Source organism: Maylandia zebra, linkage group LG7, assembly GCF_041146795.1.
Source record: "Maylandia zebra isolate NMK-2024a linkage group LG7, Mzebra_GT3a, whole genome shotgun sequence".
NCBI classification, from domain to species: Eukaryota; Metazoa; Chordata; class Actinopteri; order Cichliformes; family Cichlidae; genus Maylandia; species Maylandia zebra.
The window spans coordinates 69,363,235-69,375,728 of record NC_135173.1 but is presented as its reverse complement, the minus strand read 5'-3'; the positions used below and the strand labels follow the sequence as shown (position 1 = coordinate 69,375,728).

The 12,494-nt window shown below is 45.0% G+C and overlaps 2 protein-coding genes across 5 annotated transcripts in view; both read left to right on the top strand.

The window, feature by feature from the left end:
- The first annotated feature begins 2,294 nt into the window (after window positions 1-2,294).
- Window positions 2,295-5,083, top strand: LOC143419601 (sodium channel protein type 4 subunit alpha B-like). Its single transcript, XM_076887006.1, has 4 exons — window positions 2,295-2,447; window positions 4,441-4,615; window positions 4,715-4,852; window positions 4,951-5,083. Exons 1-4 carry the CDS (start codon window positions 2,359-2,361, stop codon window positions 5,080-5,082), a joined length of 534 nt encoding a protein of 177 aa, XP_076743121.1. The 5' UTR covers window positions 2,295-2,358; the 3' UTR covers window position 5,083.
- An 81-nt stretch (window positions 5,084-5,164) lies between these two features.
- The window catches only part of LOC101470416 (sodium channel protein type 4 subunit alpha B), a 45,739-nt gene continuing 38,409 nt past the window's right edge, over window positions 5,165-12,494 (top strand). For all 4 annotated transcript variants that reach the window (XM_024799407.2, XM_024799406.2, XM_024799405.2 and 1 more), the window contains exons 1-7: window positions 5,165-5,236; window positions 7,882-8,010; window positions 9,619-9,704; window positions 9,889-10,089; window positions 10,936-10,999; window positions 11,073-11,214; window positions 11,303-11,506. In XM_024799407.2, the coding sequence (XP_024655175.2) occupies window positions 7,892-8,010; window positions 9,619-9,704; window positions 9,889-10,089; window positions 10,936-10,999; window positions 11,073-11,214; window positions 11,303-11,506 (816 nt within the window). In that variant the 5' untranslated portion in view covers window positions 5,165-5,236; window positions 7,882-7,891. The remainder of the gene's footprint in view (window positions 5,237-7,881; window positions 8,011-9,618; window positions 9,705-9,888; window positions 10,090-10,935; window positions 11,000-11,072; window positions 11,215-11,302; window positions 11,507-12,494) is intronic.

The following is a 12,494-nucleotide window of genomic DNA, read 5'->3' as shown; positions in this document are numbered from 1 at the left end:
TCGTTGTGTCCTTGGGCGAGACACTTCACCTGTTGCCTACTGGTGGCGCCAGTGTCCGGCAGCCTCGCCTCTGTCAGTGCGCCCCAGGGTGGCTGTGGCTACAATGTAGCTGCCATCACCGGTGTGTGAATGGGTGGATGACTGGATGCGTAAAGCGCTTTGGGGTCCTTAGGGACTAGTAAAGCGCTATATAAATACAGGCTTTTTACCATTTTCATTTTGTTTCTTTTGCAATATTTTATTTGACAATTCCTGTAACTGTGAAGTCGTGTGATCCGCAGCTGAGATTGGATTAATTTAATAAGCTTTGTTTTTCCAAAACTATGGCCATTACCACTACTGTGCTGCCTGTGCAGGTCAGCGGCCGGCCCGGGTTCGAATCCTTTGCCGCATGTCTTCTCTCTCCCTCTGTTTTCCTGTCACTCTTCACTGTTGCTATCAAATAACACCAGAAAAAAGGGCCAAAAAGAAAAGGCTAGCATCAATTAGCACAGAACTAGCTAATGTCAATGTAACTCAGGGGGCTGTTACTGAGATTGGAGATGTAGACTGTTGACCAACAGGTGATGAAAGTGGAGAAATGGGCCCTGTACTGAATAAAGATGCACTCAGCTGCCTGGTTAACTCACTACAGACTGTTGTGCTAATGTTAGCACTGTCCTGATAACAGTAATTAGGCGTGTTATGGTTACAGTAGCTTTGTAGCATCAGGTAACATTAGCGGGTTGCACAGAATGAGGACCCAACTCAAACTGGGAGAGAGAAGACAAAACTGAATGGTCGGCAGTAGTGTGTGTATAAACACCTGGGGAATGAAAAGAGGCGTTCAGTGCATTCATCTCTCCATAGCCTGAGGTTACAGCTGCATGGCTTAGAGCGGTTAAGGGTCATTCACTTCTCCATGTGATGACAATGATCTTAAATGTAATTCTGGATTTAAAAGAAAACCAGTGAAGAGAAGCTAATATGCACATCTGTACACTGAAGGACATATTCTGGTCAAAAATGACTTTTCCAGCGTCGCTCTGAGACAGATATGTTTCTAGAACATATCTGGAGCTCCATGACTAGGCTTCATGTGTGAACAACACTCTCTGGTTCCAAAGGGTTCTGCAGCTGGGACCAGTTGGTTTACACTCCGACGACATCTTTTTCATACCATTAAGAAACAAACACTCAGAGCTGCAACTACCAGAAACTGGCATTGTTGGCTGTGTGGCAGGCAGGCAGGAAAGAGCGGGACTGGAACTCAAAACAGCTTTATTGCTGGCAAAACTCACAAAAGCAAAGCAAAAACAAAACAAGACTTTGAACCGAGGTGCAGGAAAACTGGACAAACACACAGCATGTTGAGGGTACGACGCAACAGAGAGCAAAGGCAAACACGGGGCTTAATTTCACCTACATTATATATTTCACCAAGTAATCCTCCTCAGTCACTGCTCTGTTTCCACACAGGAAGCTTCTTTCTCACCACTCATTTCAGCTAATTTGCATACTGAGTCATATCTCAGGAAGTTACCGTGACAAGAGAAAGACAGATTTAAATCTTACCACATTATTAAATTATTTTGAATTTTCTTCCTAGAGTAATCACTTGTTTTGCTCAATCGCCACAAGAGCACTTCCAATTCACTAATTACTTCAAGCTTTAAGTGTGTTAACTTCACACTATTCTATCCCACCACAGTTTCTCCAAAAATTACATAGTTGTTTTTTTTTTCCTGTGGATATCACAATAGGAAAGTATGCAGTGAACTTTTTTTTTATAATTTTGTCAAATTCACTCTATTTATTATGGAAATCGTGGAAATTGCCAGCAGCTGTTTGATGAAGACAAAGTTTGATGTTTAGGATGAAACACGACCTAAACATACTTATTAACCTAAGCAATAATAAGTAGGTGATGAGGAATGTGAAGCCAAAAATGAATTAAAAAAAAGAAATCTAGCTGAAAGTGTGCAGAGTTAGTCAGTCAGATGGGTTTTCAGGGTTTTCAGATGTTTTTATCATCTGTGAATAAAAACATCCACAGATGTTTTTATCCACAGATGATAAAAACATCTGTGGATGTTTTTATCCACAGATGAACAGAGTTCTTATAAAACAACCAACAGCTTCATTCCTGTGTTTGTGTCTCTGTGTGTGATAGAGAGACTGTTTCCAGGAAATCAGGATGTGGGAGTCTCTTTGGGAGAACACGGTTCCCAATTCTGTTCCTTTGTGTGTGTCTTGTAACTAATGTGGGAGGAGCCATTGACAAACAGCTGGAGCAGAGAGCTGATCACTGAAAACAGATTCAGACAGAGAGACAGACAGAGCTGTATCAGTGAGAGGTGGGACGCCGAAGACAGAAAAATGTCTTTTTTTGATTTCTGGAGCAGCACGAAGGAGAGAGGTGCGCTGCTGAGGAGAGCCAATCAGCTGAGGCTGAATCCTTCACAGCTGTAAGTCTGATTTAAACTGGTTTTCAGTGAAACGTGTGGGACAGTGATAGACTTTGGTTCACAAACCTGCACTCCTTCCTCTGTGTAGAACTGCACTCCTAAAATGCTATTACTATTACGATCGTGGCTCCAGAGTTGGGAGTTCACCTTGCAATCGGAAGGTTGCCGGTTCGAGCCCCGGCTTGGACAGTCTTGGTCGTTGTGTCCTTGCGCAAGACACTTCACCCGTTGCCTACTGGTGGTGGTCAGAGGGCCCGGTGGCGCCAGTGTCCAGCAGCCTCGCCTCTGTCAGTGCGCCCCAGGGTGGCTGTGGCTACAATGTAGCTGCCATCACCAGTGTGTGAATGGGTGGATGACTGGATATGTAAAGCGCTTTGGGGTCCTTAGGGACTAGTAAAGCGCTATATAAATACAGGCCATTTATGACAATGGAGGATATTTTTTTAGAAGCATTGCTTTAGCAAAAAAAGTAAGAAAATACTAAGAAAAATAATACCACAAATAAAACTGTGTTATTGGCACATAAAGTAGGTGGTTTATGGTTATATGGATCAAAATTAATGCTTCATATGTTTCTTTTACGGTTTCTTCTTTTTTACTTTTTGCTTTATTTGAGAGTTTTAGCATCTGAGAGTGGAGAGGAAAGAGGGGCAAAGTGTGCAGGGGACAGGCCTCTCTACTTTTACAATTAGGCTTAAAACTTCCCTTTTGATAAAGCATATCGTTAGGGCTGGATCAGGTGGGCGGCACAGCATTTCAGAAAGGATTTGTATTGAGTTTGTATTGAAGACAGCCTTTGTTCTTTATCATTCACATCTCTGCAAAGTTTTCCTCAATGAACACATAAAAAACACACGTACAGCTACGCACTCTAGGTACAACTACGCGTCAAGAGTCCTGAATGTGTGAAGAGGAAGCCTTACGTAACTTACAGGGAGTGCAGAATTATTAGGCAAATGAGTATTTTGTCCACATCATCCTCTTCATGCATGTTGTCTTACTCCAAGCTGTATAGGCTCGAAAGCCTACTACCAATTAAGCATATTAGGTGATGTGCATCTCTGTAATGAGAAGGGGTGTGGTCTAATGACATCAACACCCTATATCAGGTGTGCATAATTATTAGGCAACGTCCTTTCCTTTGGCAAAATGGGTCAAAAGAAGGACTTGACAGGCTCAGAAAAATCAAAGATTCAGCAGCTCCTAAATCTATTGTCACCTGTTTAGCAGGAGTGGGGCGGGTGGAGGTTTGCCCACAGCGGTCATGTCATGGGGGGATCCGGTGGTTTGTCTGTGAATGTCACATTCCCGTGGCAGCGTGCTCTCTGCTCGCTCAGATTTGAAGTTTCATCTTTTGCTGTAGAAAAGAGTTTTCTTCCCACGCAGAGTGTACAGCAGACGCTAATGTTTGTGTCCCTTTTTACGGATTTAAACTCAAAGTAATGTGATTACTTCCACGCTTTAAACGCTGCGTGGTCTTACTTTCTCCATCGCTCCATATTATCCATTGTTGATCTGCACACGTCTGTTACCAAGAATGTCGCACACGCTTATGTCATTCTCATGAGACACTCTCACAAACAAAATCACGGTTTAGTAGCACAGTAACGCAGCGTGCTTATGGGAAAGTAACAGTAATCTAATTACTTTTTTTTGCAATAGTAGTCCCTTATATTACTTGTTAATTTAAAAAAAACTAATTGGATTACAGTAACGCATTACTTGCCTATCTCTGGTGTCTTAAATCTGACAAAATTAATTTCACACAAATACATTTAACTGATTTCTAAACGTGTGCGGTCTGTGGCGCCCCCCTAAAGTAAACCCGTTTAGTGCTTTAGCTCGGGCTTATATCCCAGAGTGCTCACGACTTAATGAATGTTTTCTAAATAATCGGACTGTCATGAGACAGGTTAGTTTCAAACAGTGAAACTAACCTGTCTCATGATGGTCCGATCAAAACATCAAAATGCCACCCCTATTTTCCCCGTAGAACCCTGCTGCTAGGTGACAACAAGATCCGGGCAGCACTGCAGGATGACAGCATGGTGTCTCTGCTGCCACCTGTGGGTACGGAGGTCTTCAGACACTTCACGACGGCCTCACAGGAAGTCCAACAACAACATGTAACTGGGGCAAAGGAGCGAAAGACGTGGAAGAATAAATGGGTACTGATCAAACTTTCAGCTGTCAGTAACTGATAACTAATAAGTGCACTCGATAACGCTGATCAACGGCATGACGGGAAGGTCCTGTGTGTAACCTAGGTAACTCAGAAAAACCTGCCCAAACCAGCTGCTCACCTGGAGACTGGAAAGTCACTCCCCTTAATCTATGGGGACCTGCCCCCTCAGCTTCTCAACATCCCATTGGAGGATCTAGATCCCTTCTACCAATCACGCAAGGTCTCTGACCTGTCTCTCACCTATCTGTCCCTCACCCATTTGTCTGTCTCTTACTTGTCTGTCCCTCACCTGTCTGTCCCTCACCTGTCTCTCTGCAGACCTTCATGGTTCTCAGTAAAGGAAACATCATTAACAGGTTTAGTGCTGACTCGTCTTGTTACCTGCTGAGTCCATTCAACCCGTTGAGGACCCTCGCAATCAAGACCCTTCTTCATCCATATCCTTTATGATGTCATAGTGTCAGGAGCCTCTGTGTGGTCAGGTTTTAGCTCTCTGGACCAGGTGAGCTGAGTTTTCCCTGAACTCTCACACTTTCTTCAGTATATTCATCCTACTGGCGATCCTGGGCTTCGGTGTTCTGGAGTTCAAATTTCCTGTGGTGAAGTAAGACACACACACACACACACACACGAACACACACACGAACACACACACACACACACACACACACACACACACACACACACACACACAGATCTTTCATCTGGAGCAGAAAAACACGACTAAGTGATGAACAGGGCTGTTGATGGCAGCATCGATGAGTCACAGCATGAGAATGGTTTTAAAGTCTAAATCCATGCTAAGGCTCAAAGACAAAGAGCCAGTCTGTCCTCAGTCTGTCCTCAGTCTGACAGCAGCAGCACACACAGGTCTGTAAAGGTCAAACTGACTTTGCTCGCTGTTGTCGAGACAGGAAATGCTCAGAATGTTCTGATATGTGAACAGATTTGTCATACAGACAATTAAGAGACGGCTTAAAGGGCCTGTTGTGGCGTTTGTCCATCGAGACAGCTTTTGTGTGACTCGTCCATTTAGGAGAGATCTGCGGTGGAAGTGTTTGCCTCCTCTTCAGTACAGGGAGTCCAGAATTATTAGGCAAGTTGTATTTTTGAGGAATAATTTTATTATTGAACAACAACCATGTTCTCAATGAACCCAAAACACTCATTAATATCAAAGCTGAATGTTTTTGGAAGTAGTTTTTAGTTTGTTTTTAGTTTTAGCTATTTTAGGGGGATATCTGTGTGTGCAGGTGACTATTACTGTGCACAATTATTAGGCAACTTAACAAAAAACAAATATATACCCATTTCAATTATTTATTTTTACCAGTGACACCAATATAACATCTCCACATTCACAAATATACATTTCTGGCATTCAGAAACCAAACAAAAACAAATCAGCGACCAATATAGCCACCTTTCTTTGCAAGGACACTCAAAAGCCTGCCATCCATGGATTCTGTCAGTGTTTTGATCTGTTCACCATCAACATTGCGTGCAGCAGCAACCACAGCCTCCCAGACACTGTTCAGAGAGGTGTACTGTTTTCCCTCCTTGTAAATCTCACATTTGATGATACCAGCCCAAACCAGTACTCCACCTCCACCTTGCTGGCATCTGAGTGGGACTGGAGCTCTCTGCCCTTTACCAATCCAGCCACGGGCCCATCCATCTGGCCCATCAAGACTCACTCTCATGTCATCAGTCCATAAAACCTTAGAAAAACCAGTCTTGAGATATTTCTTGGCCCAGTCTTGACGTTTCAGCTTGTGTGTCTTGTTCAGTGGTGGTCGTCTTTCAGCCTTTCTTACCTTGGCCATGTCTCTGAGTATTGCACACCTTGTGCTTTTGGGCACTCCAGTGATGTTGCAGCTCTGAAATATGGCCAAACTGGTGGCAAGTGGCATCTTGGCAGCTGCACGCTTGACTTTTCTCAGTTCATGGGCATTATTTTGCGCCTTGGGTTTTCCACACGCTTCTTGCGACCCTGTTGACTATTTTGAATGAAACGCTTGATTGTTCGATGATCACGCTTCAGAAGCTTTGCAATTTTGAGACTGCTGCATCCCTCTGCAAGATATCTCACTATTTTTGACTTTTCTGAGCCTGTCAAGTCCTTCTTTTGACCCATTTTGCCAAAGGAAAGGACGTTGCCTAATAATTATGCACACCTGATATAGGGTGTTGATGTCATTAGACCACACCCCTTCTCATTACAGAGATGCACATCTCCTAATATGCTTAATTGTAGGCTTTCGAGCCTATAAAGCTTGGGGTAAGACAACATGCATGAAGAGGATGATGTGGACAAAATACTCATTTGCCTAATAATTCTGCACTCCCTGTATAATGGAAGCACTTTACTGTCTCAGACCCGCTGTGTTCCCGAGGAGGGAGCAAGCATCGAAGCCGTTTGGAAAGGGCGGGGGATGTGTGTGCGTGTCCAGAGTTCAGCTGAGACAGTGTCCTTCGCCCTGCCAGGCTAAATAAACAGTCTTCCAGCCAACCCAGGTGGCCTTGTAGGGAATGGGAAGGAACAGACTAAACACAGTCGTTATCAGGGTGTTGTTGTTCGGCTCCAGCCTTGAGCCCACAGCTGGCGCCGAAGGGACAGCCGCATTATGATGGTGATTTTTCTTTTATGCGGACAACTCATGAGAATTTCAAAGCTGTTCTTTAACACTCCGACACTGGTCTCTCAATCTCCCGTTGCAGAGCCGCGAGCTTCTCCATGATGTTATCAAACTTGCGCTCCGTGGTCTTGTCATTCTTGTGCTCAAAGAGCAGATTCTGAGACCTCACGACCGCAGAGAGCTGCTCCAAGATGTGATCCAACTTTCGCTCAGAGGTCTTATTCTGAGTATTCACGGCAGCCATAAGATTCTCCAAGCTCTTAACCGTGCTGCACTCAGTGAGCCCATTCTGAGACGTCGCGCCTCGTCCCATTGTTTCAATCCCAGCGGGCAGCCTTGGGGGGGTTTGAACAGCCGGTTCCACTTTCTTAATTCTCCGATAAGCCAGGGCCAAGCCAGCTCCGATCAGCAAGAACCCTGTTTTCATGGTTCCGAATAGGTAGATATCTTCAGCGTCCTCGATCCACAGTCCTGCCAGGCACACGACCCTCCATGTCTGCCACCCGTCCATTGTGTATCCGGCAGGGAAGGTCCCTCCAGGGCACTCGGGCTCTCCCGAGCCCAAACTTCTCTGGTGTGAAAGCTCTCTGTCTCACGTTTATGTGAACAGGTACGTGTACATGGCAATCTTCGTGTTTGAGGCTCTGGTGAAAGTCGTGGCAAGAGGCTTCTGTGTGGGACGCTTCACCTTCCTCAGAGATCCCTGGAACTGGTTGGACATCATCATCATCAGCACCCTGTAAGGCTCAATAACACACCTCACACTCTCACACAGACTGTATGTACAGCCATGAATCTGCATTCTTTCTAATGACCAGCAGGGGGCAACTTCAGGTTGCACAAACAAAATTCAGTGTAATCTGTTTTAGATTTATTGGAAAACGGCTGACATGAAGTTGGTGAGACTTATTTCTCTGCCGTGATTCTCCGACACGTACAGTTATTGGAAAAGAAAGTTTTCACAGGACGATCCTGAGAAAAAAACAAGTCCGGCCTTATTGCCTTCATGGGAATTAAGAGGGTAAGCAGCCCCAGCTCCTAATCGAGCCAGACTGATTAGTCATACAGAAAATGATCACATCAAGCTGTTGCTGCTGAAGGTGTCTCTGCAAGCTCATTGATGAGGTACAATTAGGACTGCTTATACTGTGAGTTTGTTAATGGAAGAGCTCCTCTTTGTTCACTTCTTTAACCTCCTAGGACCTGGCGTCCACGTGTGGACATCACATTTTGGGTTATTTAGACCGAAATACTCAATTTCGCTCTACAACGGCCTGATATCCACTCACGAGGACATTATACTCCTACTGTTCTATTGAAATTTTAAACAAATATCCTCATATGTGGCTTTCATTTTTCTTAGAAACAAAAATTAGGTAAAAAAAAATAATCTGGTAATTCTTTATTGTTACATTCATCAGGTCCCAAAATGCCCAAATATCAAAGAGAAATTAAAAATGCATGCCGAGGAAGAGTTCGGATCTTAGGGGGTTAATGTTGGTTACAGATTAACGTGATCCAAAAAACAGGAAACAGTATAAAAGAGCCTTCACAATAAGAGCCTCTCAGTCCTGAATAACAAGGCTCACTGCAGCTCAGAAAATACTCAAGAAATGTGATCTACCGATTGAATCCACTCAATGCTGGACGTGACCTTTACAGTTACACCAACACAGTTCTTGTCAGTGTGGTCTCATATCCATAGATCCATGTCCGTGCAAATAAGGTGGGCTTTTTCCAGCTGTGAAGATGAAAATTATCTTTTTGCTGCTTTCACCACCACATCCATCCATCCAGTTTTCTTCTGCTTATCTGAAGCTGGGTTGCAGGGACAGCAGCCTAAGCAGAAAAGCCGAGATCTCTCCACGATGTCCTGGGTCTGCCCCGGGGCCGTTCCTTTGTTATTACCCTTATATTTCGAGTTTAGTTGTTCCTTGGTTCAGGCACTGAAACTCCTTGTTTAGGTCTGGGACTCTTTCAGTGTTTGAATCCAGGATGACATCAAACACTGTCCCAGCAAACTGACCACAGAGACTCTTGATGTTTCTTAAGGCTTGGTAACAAGCTAACCTCCTGTAGCTGAACGCTCGCTGTGCTGCTCTGCTTTCCTGTGTAGCTTTCCTGTGTACGTCTCCTCTACCTTTGTCACTGATAAAGGTTTTAGATTTATATTAGGACACTAACTGTCACGTCCTCATCACCGGCTTTGCTTCTGTATGTTCTGCTCGACACACTTTGGCTTTTTCCTGCTCGGCTGTAAATGTGTCTTTATGTTTTACAGCTGCTTTAATCACTGCTTCATGATGATGATGATGATGAAGGTGGTGATGATGACTCTGTGTCTCAGATTGGTGTCACAGTTCGTAGATTTGGGGAAGTTTGCTGTGCTGATGACGATTTCTCTGCTGCTGAAGATCTTCACATGCAGCCGAGGTGTGTGTGTAGGTGTGTGTGTCTGTGTGTGTGTGCGCGCATGCATGTGTGTGTGTGTGTGTGTGTGTCTGTGTGTGTGCGTGCGCGCGCATGTGTGTGTCTGTGTGTGTGTGCATGCACATGCGTGTGTGCGTGTGTGTGTGTGCATGTGACTTGTATTCACAGCGTGGGGCTGTCTTCACAGGTCTGAAGAAGACAGTCGAAGCTCTTGTCCAATCGGTGAAGAGGCTTGATTGTGTCATCATCCTGACGTTGTTCTGCCTTAGCATCTTGGCTATGATTGGTTTACAGCTCTTCATGGGAACCCTGAAGAACAAATGTGTCATCTGGTCGATGAACACAAACACGACAGAGTTCGATTTCCACAACGACACCACCTCTCCAGGTATGATGGTCGTACCACGTCCTGATTGGCCGGTTAGCCTTTTAAGACTGTTAGATGGCTGACTCGCAGGTCTTCTTCCAACATTACAATGAAAGCAGTGGAAAGAGATCTCATGTGAGATAAATGGTAAATGGCCTGTATTTATATAGCGCTTTACTAGTCCCTAAGGACCCCAAAGCGCTTTACACATCCAGTCATCCACCCATTCACACACTGGTGATGGCAGCTACATTGTAGCCACAGCCACCCTGGGGCGCACTGACAGAGGCGAGGCTGCCGGACACTGGCGCCACCGGGCCCTCTGACCACCACCAGTAGGCAACGGGTGAAGTGTCTTGCCCAAGGACACAACGACCGAGACTGTCCAAGCCGGGGCTCGAACCGGCAACCTTCCGATTACAAGGCGAACTCCCAACTCTTGAGCCACGATCGCCCCACGATCAGGTGAACCTCTGAGGAAAAGTCTTCAGGTCCAAAAACAAAAAGTCCAAAAACAGTTTTATTTGTTGTTATCAGATTTTAAAATCACCCGCAACAATGTAGATGCTGAGAATTGCAGCATAAATGTGACCTTGAATCTGTCATTGAGAGTATTTCCTGGCTCAGTGATGTATTAAACATGTCCGTGAAGACAGCTCTGCAGCACAGTCCCTCAGTGCCCGTCCAGGGATGTTATCAGGACCTGGGGCTCTGCGAGAATTGATCCTGGTATTAGAAAGTTTAGAAATGTTCAGCTGGCTTTGTAGTGCAGACTTCAGCACCTGTCATCGTTGCCACCCCTGCCCTTAAATTAGAAAGGTGAAACATGATCTGTTTGTACGGTTTGGATGTCTGTCTGCCTTCTAGAAAACTATTACTACATTCCTGGACATCCTGATCCTCTGGTGTGTGGAAACCGGTCAGACACCGAGTAAGTAAACATGAGTCTCTTTCATTCACTGACAGCAACAACAATAAAAACAAACTGTTTTTTATGTGTTCAGGTGCTGTCCAGATGGTTTCACCTGTGTGAAAGCAGGAAGAAACCCAAACTTCGGATACACCAGCTACGACTCGTTTTTCTGGTCTCTGATGTCACTTTTCAGACTCATGATGCACGACTTCTGGGAAAGCCTGATGCAGTTGGTCAGTAACTCACCGATGACCACATGCAGGCTCCTCCCAGTACTCCGGTTGTCTCATCTGTTTCTCTCACCTGTCTGTCCCTCCACAGACGTTGCGAGCTGCAGGAAAATCCTATCTGATCGTCTTTCTGTTCGTCTTCTTCCCGGGTTGTTTCTTCCTGCTCAGTCTCATTTTGGCAGTGGTTGTTGTGACACGAGCGGAGCAAGAAGAGACTCAAGATGCCGAGGCCATACAAAGAGAAGAGGAGTTTGGACGGATTGTGGAGGTGCTGAAGAGGAGAGAGGAGGAGGAGGTCAGTAAGGACTCATTGCTTCCACAGGAATTAGGAGGGCAATGAGCAGCCAAATACTAATCAAGTCTAATCAGATTTAGTTCATTGGTTGGTCATCAGTAAGTGTGTGCACCTCTTTAACAGCAGATTTTGTCAGTTTGCTGTGGAGCATCCAGGTGTGTGCTAACACAATACCACATTCTCTCCAGGACTGGGTGCTGCACCTTCAAAAAAACAAAAGCAGGAATCAATGATCCACACACGGGAATAAAGTTGCTTCTTATTTGCTGAACCTTGTGTCACATGTTACAGGTGCAACTTTTTTACGTCTACCTAACTTACAGCCCTCTCTTCTTCTGAATTCTTACGTTTATCTCGACTTCTGGAACAGACTCAATACCGCTGTTGGGTCTGCGCTACAGCAGGCCCGCTGGTTCACACTGATTCCCGTAAAGAAGGAAATACAGAACAGCAATCGATCGGTTTTCACATGCTACAGCAAGGGGAGGATCTCGGAGCAAACCTTCTGCGCTCGAGCTCAGATTACTCCAAAGAACCAGCCCCCGCTTGCAGACTTTTTTTGTGTGACACACAGTTTACACAAACACCCATTGTAAAAAACCCTATGGTCACAAAAGGTTAAAACACTGTGTGTGTGTGTGTGTCCGCATGTGCACGTGAGTGAGTGTGTGTGTGTGGGGGTATGTTTGTGTGACTTCCTGCTGAGGATGTGCCTACAGTTACACTATAGCCCCCCTCACCATTCAACAGGCTGGGGAGGGCAACAGAAACAGAAGGATGTCTCTGAGCACACAGTTTAAGGCCAGGCTTACAAACTTAAGTACAATAATGGCAACATTTAACAATTTCAGCCTAACAACCACCTTTCCTGGCCTCGCCAGTATAGCAACACACAATGCCCTATCTCAACAATCAACCTACTCTGTGCGCTTCTCCAGAGAAATAAACATGAACTTAAGACGCCTGTACTGATAATAACTGTTATGCA

Coding starts and splice junctions, on each gene's coding strand:
- LOC143419601 (XM_076887006.1), top strand. CDS start 2,359: ATGTCTTTTTTTGATTTCTGGAGCAGCACGAAGGAGAGAGGTGCGCTG. Junction 4,616..4,714: donor AGACGTGGAAGAATAAATGG/GTACTGATCAAA, acceptor TGTGTAACCTAG/GTAACTCAGAAAAACCTGCC. Junction 4,853..4,950: donor CCTTCTACCAATCACGCAAG/GTCTCTGACCTG, acceptor GTCTCTCTGCAG/ACCTTCATGGTTCTCAGTAA.